The following is a 10497-nucleotide window of genomic DNA, read 5'->3' as shown; positions in this document are numbered from 1 at the left end:
TAAATAAGCGCTGAACTCGTTTATGTTGAATTTGTCAATCATTTTTTAAAAGGGCAAAATTTTTTTAAATTCGTCAGCGATCACCAAAGTGTGTTGACAACGTCTTGAAAGCTGTTTCCCTCTTCACATTTTTTCAAGACGTAAAGACACAAGTGACCGCAATAAGACGTGTTTCCAAATTGAACCCTTTCGCTGTTGTAAAAGACAGGGCTTTTCAGATATTGAACCAATTCAACGAGAGGAGGTTGAGCGTAAGAGTCAAAGCTGAACTTTTCGTCTCCGTCTTTGAACCAACACACCCAATGAAACCCTCCGGTGCTCGAATACCCCGTGTTGATAATCCCGCATTCTTTTTTTCTCGGTTTTTTTGGCAATGTGTCTCTGACAAAAACCCCTCGAAAGTTTTTTATTTTTAATTTTTTTGCTGCTTCCATCAATTGAAAATTGGTCAAAGCCTCGTTCGGCAAAATAACTCCTTCCACATTGATCATTTTTTTAATTTGTTCATTTTTTTATTTTGCCTCATCATTTTTGTCACTTACCTTTTGTTCCTTTTCTTTTAATTTGTAATGACCATAAGCCAACGTGTGAATTCCATCTTCCAAAATGATTCTTTTGTCATCGTCGGAGCTGAAAGATGTTTTGTTGATTTCCTCCGTGTAAACGTCATGCAAATGGGATCGGATGACATTCATTTTGTTAATATTTTCTTTTTTGGTTTCGAGACATTTTTTGTAATCGTCGTGTGTGATGTATTTATCGACGACATATGTTTTCACCCCTTTGCATTTTTTGCATTTTTTTTCTTGTTTTTCTTGATGTATTTTGTAAGAGTACAATTTCGACCTGAGACCGACAAACTCTTCAATCTGTTTTCCTCCTGTTTCGTCTTTGAACATCCCAATGACCTTTTTGTTTAAACCCACTTTGAACCCAACGTTTTGAATGGCTGGATGGCTTTTGCTGAAATCGCTCGTGTCGAATTTTTTTTCGATATCGTCGGCAATGTCTTTGTAAAAATCGTCCGTTTTGATTTCATAAACCAGAGAGTCAGTGTCTGTCATCAGAAGCTTTGCGTCACCAGGATTTTTTTTTTTGATGAAATCATAATGGAACTCGAACATTAAGGTTTTGCTCAAATCCAAAATGGACATCCCCAAATAAATTGGTTTGTTGTAAAAAATTTTTGTCCTTTTCATGTGAATGGCAATCAAATTTTCGTCGAAAATCGTGTGCCGGTCGTAATTTGGTTTGGCCGATAATTTTATTGCCTTTTCTTTTTCTGTCACCAGTCTCACGTCCACTCTTTTTTAAATGTTCTTCATTGTTTTTCCAAACACCGAATTGTTCATCAGTTTGAAAAATTCCTTCTCAAATTCGCTGGTTGCTTTTGTTCTCAATTCTGTGTTGAGGTCAATGTATGGTTTCATCCAATCCCGTTGCTCAAATTTTATTCCTCTGTGCACCTTTGAAATTTTCATTCCCAATCGCTCGTACAATTTCAGGTTTTCACAGTGAAGGACATAATTTTTTTTGTCGTTTAAATTTGGAACGAGTTTATCCACTTTTCCAATTTTCATTCTCTCGGGGGCCAACGGATAATCGTTGTGTTCATCGTGAAGGCTTTCCGGATAATCCAAATCAACCTCCAAAATGCATGGAACCTTTCTCCAATAGGAAAGTTCGTCTTCTGTCATCCATTCGAATCCTCCAACGGGAAGAGGTTTGCGCATGGCCCAACCATACAAATTGTTGGCGTCCTGGTATTGAACGAATTTTGATGGTTGGCTTGGATCGTATGAGTCGCCCATATATTTGTTGTTTGATTTTCCATGCCGGTTGGAGATCATGCTGATCCCTCCACGTGTTCCTTTTTGGATCATTCGAAGCATGTCTGGGTCGCTCAACAATTCCAGTATTATTTTTGTCAGTTTTAAACAAGCGTCCCAAGCCAACCCGGGAGACGTGTAATACCAGGCTGGGTCGAGCTTGTAATGTTTCATGCAAACGTCCCTGAAATTTTCAAAGACGTCCGTCAGAATCAAAACGTCCGACACGTTGTACAAATCGTGATAATCTCTGAACGTTTTGCATTGAAACGTGTCCCAAACCTTTTGCGCATGCGCGTAATCTTCGTCGCTTATTTCATTGTGGTTGAGTTCTGAGAAAAACGCTTCTTTTGGAGGCAATTGCGTTTCTTGAAATTTTTCGAATCCATCCACCCAACCGTAAGGGTAAACGCCTTTTTTTCGAAGCAAATCGAATTTTTCTCCTTCAAAATGTTTTGAGAGGTTTTTGAACTCTTTCGGCTTTAAAATTTTCGACAAAGTATCCAAACTGAAGGCCATGAATCTAAAACTGTCGATGAACCTCAATTCAATTTTTTTTTCTTTTGGTTTTCCGTCTTTCCCAGTGTACTCTCCCACTTTGATTTTTTTCGAGAAGCTGATGTATTTTTCCTCGTTGCATGGGATGCAGGTTATTTCTCCACCCAATTTTTTGATAAACAAATGGCTGTCGTAACCTGACAGATTGTGAAAAACGACAGGAATGAATTTTTGGACTTTTTATTTTAAATTGCATTCGTTGTGTGCCGCTCCCCGATATTTTCCAGTAAAATGACAGTAATCGCGCACCTTTTCTGCATCGAGAATTTTTTCTTCACAAATGTGACAAACCGTCGCGGATTTGAAATTATTTTCATCCTCCTTTGTGAAGACCATATTTTTTTTCAAGTTTTTTCCGAAAATTTCTTTTATTTCTTTTTCCAAACTTTCGACAAAAAATTGAGCCACGTCTTGGTTCTCGTTTGACGATTCGGAAATGGATAGATCGCTGTCATAAACGGTTTCGTCAAAACATTTGATGTGAAAGGCAAAGGAGCTCGGAACGTGTCTTTGAAACTTGTTGGTGTAAGACTGGTCTGGATTTTGTTCGCATGAATCTATCGGTTTGACAAAGCTTTCAAAATCCGCGTAAACGATGAATGGAACCCTCATTGACATTTTGTGGTGTTCAAATTTAATGAACGAATTTTCTGGAGGAAGATCCATTCGGATCGAGTCATGCTCTCTGCAATAGGTCGAATGTTTTGAAAGATCCTCCTCGCTTTTCATCCCCTGCAAGCAATTTCTGCAAAAATATTTTCTCCCGTTTCTGTTGGATGCTTGGGAAGAAATGAGTCGACTCAGATTTTTGATCAGGCAATAATGATTCGTTTTTTCGTCTGAAACAATCAGCAAATCTATTTCATGCTTTCTGTTCAAGCATTTCGATATTCGCAAAGGGTGAATGGATTCTTTTTCGTAACCAAAAACGTTGACGCTGATGTTTGGATTGTTTTTTTCAAATTTTTTGATTTGATCGAGTTTGACAGGAAATTCAATTCCTTCCCAGTTAAAATTTTTTGATTGTTCAATCAAGTCTTTGTCAATTCTTTCTCCGTGTTTTTCTTTCATGTTCAACGCCCTGGTGACGCTCTACTTGAAGCATTCATTGTCTTCGTTCACCATGTTGATGATTGCTTTTTTGCTCGACAAAAAATCGTCGAGAGGGATATACGACCGACCACCGATGGGCTTGTAGTCAATTAAATTGATGTCCATTTTCAAGATGGCAGACACTGTGCAATTCGAGCCCATTTCGTTGTATTTTTCCATGTTTTCCAGGATCTCCTCTTTTGCTTTTTCATAAAATTCTCCCAAGTCCGTCGACTCCAAAATAATCCCAGCTTTTGACAAAAAAGGAACGATTCGATGCACCTCCTCTCCAGTTGTAAGGCTGACGCTCTCCATATCGATTGTCAAAACGAGGATCGCTTTTTTGTTTTTATTCTCTTGAAGAATCTTTATCGCTACGTCTTTCGCCAAATCTAAAAAGGCAGAAGCATCCTTTTGGTTTCCTCTGACTTGATGCGAAAATTGTTTTGCAACATATTTCAGTGCGTGATTTGTCAATTGAAAATGAATGATGGGTTTGTAAACTGCATTGCGCACAATTGATTTGAGGACCGTTGATTTGAGGGAGTCAACTTTTTTTTTCACTTCGTTCCCCACATTGCTCACTATTCTTTTCACCGCCTCTGGAACGTAAGGATCGACAAGCTCAAGTAAGCTGTTGAAACTGTTGACGACTGCATTTGTCACAGACATCGTAAACCTTGAAAAAACTCCAGGAGTCATCACAGGAGACGAATCTGGAACAGGGGTGTCAAGCATATATTGTGATGACGGCTTTGGAGGAAGAGCTAGTTTTTGAGGAAGAGCTGGTTTCGGAACGATGACAGACTTTGACGTGCGTTTTCTTATCGATATAATAAAATTTTCTTGTCGTAATATTTGTTTTCTTACCGTGATGATGTAATAAAATTTTCTTTCCGAAATGATATAATAAAATGTTTCTTCCCGCAATATTTCTTGTTGTAATATTTTCTTACTGTAATAAAATTTTCTTTCCGCAATGATATAAATTTATTTTCTTCTTTAAAATTTATTGTGGATCTTTGTTTTCCGGACCGAAAAACTTATCATAATCGATCAAGTTAAAACAAGGTTTATCGATCGAATTAAATCTGTTTTTCTAATGACCAATAGCTAACATGCTTATACCATCTTCCAAAATGATTCTTTTATCATCGTTGGCGCTGAGTGCTACTTTGTTGATTTCTTCAGTGCAAATATCTTGAAGATGGAATCGGATAATGTTCATTTTTGCAAACTTTTTTTTTTTATTCATTAAACAGTCTTTATAATCTTGGTGATCTATTTTTTTATCGACTACATTTTTCTTGACGCCTTTGCATTTTTTGTATTCTTTTTTTTTAAGGATCTTGTAAGAGTAAAGCTTAGGTCGAAGCCCGGCAAATTCTTGAATTTGTTTTCCATTGCTTTTGTCTTTGAACATTCCGATAACCTTTTTGTTAGCGCCAACTTTGAACCCAACGCTATGAATGGCAGGGTGTTTTTTATCGAAATGGCTCGTGTCGTATCTGCTTTCAAAGTCACCAGCAATGTCTTCATAAAAATCTTCTGTTTCGATTTCGTAAATGAGCGAGTCCGTATCGGTCATGAGAAGTTTTGCGCGGTTGTTTTATTTTCGTTTGATGTAGTCGTAATGGTGTTCAAACATTAAAGTTTTGCTCATGAGTTTGAAGAACTCCTTTTCAAAATCGTTTTTAGCATCTGCTCTTAAAATGGTGTTGCGATCGATGTATTGTTTCATCCAAGGTTCTTCTTTAAATGTGAAGCCACGATGAATTTTTGTAATGACCAATCCCATTCGTTTATATAGTTTTAGGTTTTTGTGATAGACAACGTATTCCTTTTTAGGATTTAAATTTGGAACAAGTTTTTCTACTTTCCCAATGAGCATTTTGTCAGGAGCTAAAGGGTAATCGTTATGATCGTCGTGAAGATGATTGGGGTAATCTAATCGACTTCAAGAATGCATGGCATGGATTTCCAATTGAAGAGTTCGTCTTCAGTCATCCATCTAAAACCTCCAACGGGAAAAGATCTGCTCATCGCCCATCCGTATAAATTTTTAGCGTCCAAGTACTGGATGATGGTTGACTTTTTGTTAGGATCATAAGAGTCGCCCATGTATTTGTTGTTAGAAGTTCCATATCGGTTTGAAATCATGCTGATTCCACCGTGTATTCCTTTTTGAACCATGAGTCGCATATCAGGATTGCTTAGAAGCTCTAATTCGACTTTAGTCATTTTATAGCAAGCGTCTATGGCTAGTCCTAGAGAGGTGTAATACCAAGCAGGATCTTGACCGTAATTTTTCATGCACACGTCTCTGAAGTTTTCACAAACATCTGCTAGTATCAACACGTCTGAAACGTTGTACAGCTTATGATAGTCTTTAAACGTTATACATCCAAATTCATTCCAAACTTTTTTAGCGTGTGCATATTCTTCAACTTCTATACCTTTGTCGTTGAGTTTGGAATAAAACTCCTCTATTGGAGGAAATTTTGTTTCAGAAAACTTTTCAATCGAGTCCACCCAATCGTAGGGGTAAACACCTTTTCCTAGTAACAAATCTCGTTTTGTTCCACTATACATTGAATTCAGATTCTTACACATTTCATCTCCTTTTTTAGATCTTCTATAAGCACAATCTTTAAAATTTGTTTTGCATTTACATTCACCTCCTTTTTATCTTGACAATTTTCCTTGCATGTCTTTAGATCTAATGATTTACATTCAGCGCACAAATCTCTAGCAAGGTTGTCAGCCAAATCTTTTAATGAACTTCCCATGAATCTGAAGCTGTCAATAAACCATAATTCTCTCCAAACTTCCTGCAGTTCACCTTCTTTATCAATAAATTCTCTTTCTTTGATATTTTTTGAAAAGCTGATGAATTTTTCTTCGTTGTTGGGAATGCATTTTAGTTTTCCACCAGTTAATTTCTTGATGAATAAATGGCTGTCATAATCGGACAAATTGTGTAAAATGATGGGTATGAATTTTGGAATTTTTTAATTCAAGTTGCATTTTTTGTGAGCATCTCCTCGATAGTCTCCAGTCAAATGAAAGTGATCACGCACTTTGTCATCTTCGAGTTTTTTACCGCAAATGTGACATTGTGTTGCATCTTCAAAATTCTTTTTATCCTCATTAGTCATAACCATCTTTTTTTTAAAACCAATCTTTTTGGAAATCTCTGTAAGGTCTTTTTCGAGACTGTTTACAAATTTTTGAGCAACGTCGTCATCATCACTTTCCGCTGTGTGCGTGACAGGTTTTCCTTTATAGCCTTTTAGACCTTTGATGTAATAGCAGAAAGAGCTTGGAATGTGCTTTTGGTACTGTTTGGTGTAAGATTAATTTGAGCTTGGATTGCATGTGTTAACAGTTTTGATGAAACATTCAAAGTCTGCATACACCACAAACGGAACCCTCATTGACCTGTTGTAGTTTTTAAACTGAATGGTTGTTCCTTCTTCAGGAAGTTCGATTCGGACAGATATGTGCTTATAACAGTCAACTTGATGTTTTTGAAGTAAAGGGTAAGGTTTTTTGTTTTCATACCCAAAGACGTTGATGCTAATTTCTTCTTTGTTATTTTCAAACTTGTCGATTTTATTAATCTTAACAGGAAATTCCATTCCCTCCTATTTCAACTCTTCCGATTTTAGAATCAAGTCTTCGTCAATACTTTCGTTGTCTCTATTTTTTAGATTTAGTGCTCTGGTGACAGACCATTTAGAGCATTGGTTGTCTTCGTTTTCCATATTGATAATGGCTTTTTTGTTTTTCAAGTCATCAGACAGCTTGATATATGACGAACCGATGAAAGGGGTGTAATCGATCATGTTAATATCTATTTTTAAAATTTTGGAAACTTTCCAATTGGATCCCTCATTCTTCCCATGTTTTAAAGCTTTCTCTTTTATCTGTCGATTCAAGAACAACTTCGTAACTAGACGGGAAGGACACAGTGCGAAGAATTTCTTGTCCAGTAGCAATGTGGATTTTAACCTCTCGGCCTGCTTGCTCACGTCAAAAACAAAAAGGGGACAAATGTGTCTGTAATTCAACGCCGTCAAATTCTGCTGAGCGATATTTTCGCTGATTCCAAAAATCTTGTTGTCAAACTTGCACGCATCTCTGTTAGCCCTCGAAAATTTGTTGTTTGTAAAGGACAAGTCGTAATCGACGGCAGGGTACCTTTCGTTGTTTAAAGTGACGTACATGTTTTTCAAATCGCGGTGATTGAATACGGAAGCGTTTAAATCTTGACTTCCGTCTTTATTGGTCTGAAATCCAACAATAATGTACCTCGGTCTTTCACTGGCAGATCTGGCGCTCAATCTCCAATTGAATGTATTAGAGACAGACATGGCAATGGTGTCGCACTGTCTGGATTTAAACGACAACGGCACGTCCACTTTGGATTCAATAAATTTGGAAAGATTGCTGTTTGCCATAAAAGTGGGAGTGACATGAGGCATAAACAAGGACAATTTGCTCAAGTCCACTTTTCCTGCGGCTGTTTCGGCGCTCTTAAAATCGCATCAGCGTCGCTCTTTCTCACAAGAGTAATCGTGTGCTTAAATCCGTAAAGAACTTTTTCGTAATCTTCACAAAATCCAAAAATGTGCTTCAACGGAATGCAGAATGAAAATGTTCCTTTAACAGCAGGCTGCTTAATTATGAAATCTTGCCTTTGACTAAATCCACCGTTGGCGGCAAGATCAGCATTAGCGGTGGTGTCTCTTTGCCACATCTGATTCATTCCTTCCGATACTTGATACTCTACCCGATATTTAAGAAAACCAAGCATGGTGGTGGCTTGACTCGGACTTTATATGGTTTCTATTTCTTGATTCAACAATTGATAAGAAATGTGACTGCACAGGTGCATGAAGCCGTTGTTTGCAAGAGCAACCACAACCGAATCCGCATAGGAAGTCCCGTCCGCTTTTGTTAGCCTTCCTTCGACTAAAAGGCGCCTCAGAGGGAAGCGTGAACAAGTGTTGCTGCTCAATGCTGATTCTTATTTCACCAGCGGTATTTAAATTGGTACTGACTGGCTCGTATTCGTGAAATTCAAATCTCTCAATTTCTTCATCAACAATTATTTATTCTGTAATATTTAAAACTTCGGAATTTGCCATTTTTCTATATAAAAGGAAAAAAATTTTTAAGCTCTTAAATTTTTCAGATGACTATCATTTCATTTCCCATTTTTACAAGGTCTTGGATTCTGATGGCGTTTTTCTTGGACAACTTTTTTGTACGTATCGAACCTCCAAGAGAGGAATAGTCACTGCTGTGTGCTGGAGCTGCTGGTGTCACCATTGTTGAAATTATGTCTTTGCTCTTCTGAGTAAGAACTTTGCTCTTTTGAGTTAGATCTTTCGGAGTTCAAGTTTTGGCATATACCTTCTCTATGGCCTTTATACCTTTATCAATAGCCACGTCTTTAGCAGTAACAATAGCCGGAGAAGCCAGCTCTTTTCCAGCAGATTTTGCAGCTGTAATCGCTTCTCTTCCCAGCTCGCATTTTGCAATTTTGCTTGCCAAAGTAGACGCTGCGTTTGAGGCGCTCGACGCGGCAGCTCTTTTTAAAAAATTTCTTAACGTATCGATTATTCCACTTCCTCCAACAACGTGTTTCTTAACATATCTGTTACTGTAAATGATCATTTTTTAATAAGCAAAAAAAAATTATTTTGCATCGATGGTCTTCATCATCGATTTATATTGGTCTTTGTTAATCACTTTTTGTCTCAACAATTCGTCGCAAATGCTCACGACCTCATTTCTCAATCCTGTTTTCCCCGCACGACAAGCAGCTACACTCAATTCAAGCCTTTGCACGAGCGCATTCGTATCGCTGGGAAGAATGGTGACTCCTGAACTTTTGTTTTTAAGGGATTTAAGATCGTTTTCAATATCAATGATGATTTGATTATATTTTTCAACCTCTGCAGCTTTGGGTTTGTTCGATCTTCCATCTGCTTTTACAGCTCCACTCTCTGATAAGATTTTTGAGTAATTAGCCACATCCTCTTCCGTCACGTCAATTAGCTCCCAAAGACCTTTTGTTCCTTCATACTTTTCACCTCCAACAATCATGACAATTTCATCAAACAAAACACCCATTTTTCCAATGGAATATTTACCGTCGTTTCTACTCAATTCAAACTTGTTTTTATAATTTCTTTTACGATTATTTCTTTTACTTTGCTTGCTTAAATAGTGAATTGACATATCACTCATAGGCATAGGCTCTTTAAGCGATTCACCAATTTTCGTTGACTCTAAATTTTCGTTTTTAGCTTCTATTCTTTTTATCAGCTTTTCATTGCTTTCGATGAGCGGCTTGTACATCTTTTCATTGCTTTCAATGAGCGGCTTGTACAGCTTGCTCAAATCAGTCTAAAATTGGCATCTGAAATAGTGTCATTGATGCTGTTCTGATAAATTCTTTTTCTTCTATCATTAATTTCTTTCAAAACTTCATCCCTTTTATTCGGGTCTTGTATTTTAAAAAAAGAGATGGTTTTTAAAATACGCTAGAAATTTATTTTTTTGAATATATTGTTAAACGCTTGAATGGCGTCTTCTCGACCTTTTTGAATCAGCGACTCTTTAGCCAATTCTTCTATTCCATTTTTAGTTTTTGTCGTATCTCCTCCGTCAAGGCTTTAAATTTTTGAAGCTCGCCAAAAATCAATTGAAACTCTGAATCGCTAATTTTACCGTCCATGAGCGCTTTAGAAATATGCTCGCTGATGGTGTTCAATTTCGACTCTGCTAACACTTTTAACTTTTCATGCTTTTCCGCTTTTAATGCCATCTTTTTGTTTACTTGACATCCAACAATGGATAAAAAACCCATTCCAGCAGCCACGCTTTCACACGCAATCGCTGCTAGACTGGCAATCAAGGTTGACAAATAACCAATTTCAGTCGCACCCAGAGCGATGCATAATGCTTGCATCGAATTGCCCACATTGGATATGATTCTAAAAAC

At 37.3% G+C, this 10497-nt stretch overlaps 1 protein-coding gene across 1 annotated transcript; it reads right to left on the bottom strand.

Moving 5' to 3' along the window:
* Nucleotides 1–1310: 1310 nt before the first annotated feature.
* On the bottom strand, nt 1311–2348 carry LOC149889520 (uncharacterized). Its single transcript, XM_090085136.1, has one exon. It carries the CDS (start codon nt 2346–2348, stop codon nt 1311–1313), a length of 1038 nt encoding a protein of 345 aa, XP_089941262.1.
* Between the last annotated feature and the right edge of the window lie 8149 nt (nt 2349–10497).

This window comes from Hydra viridissima, unplaced genomic scaffold (genome assembly GCF_058129835.1).
Source record: "Hydra viridissima isolate aposymbiotic clone 2 unplaced genomic scaffold, HvirCarnegie_v1 scaffold_4, whole genome shotgun sequence".
Classification (NCBI taxonomy): domain Eukaryota; kingdom Metazoa; phylum Cnidaria; class Hydrozoa; order Anthoathecata; family Hydridae; genus Hydra; species Hydra viridissima.
The sequence above is the reverse complement of the archived record's forward strand: the minus strand, read 5'-3'. Positions and strand labels throughout refer to the sequence as shown.

Coding starts and splice junctions, on each gene's coding strand:
- LOC149889520 (XM_090085136.1), bottom strand. CDS start 2,348: ATGGCCTTCAGTTTGGATACTTTGTCGAAAATTTTAAAGCCGAAAGAG.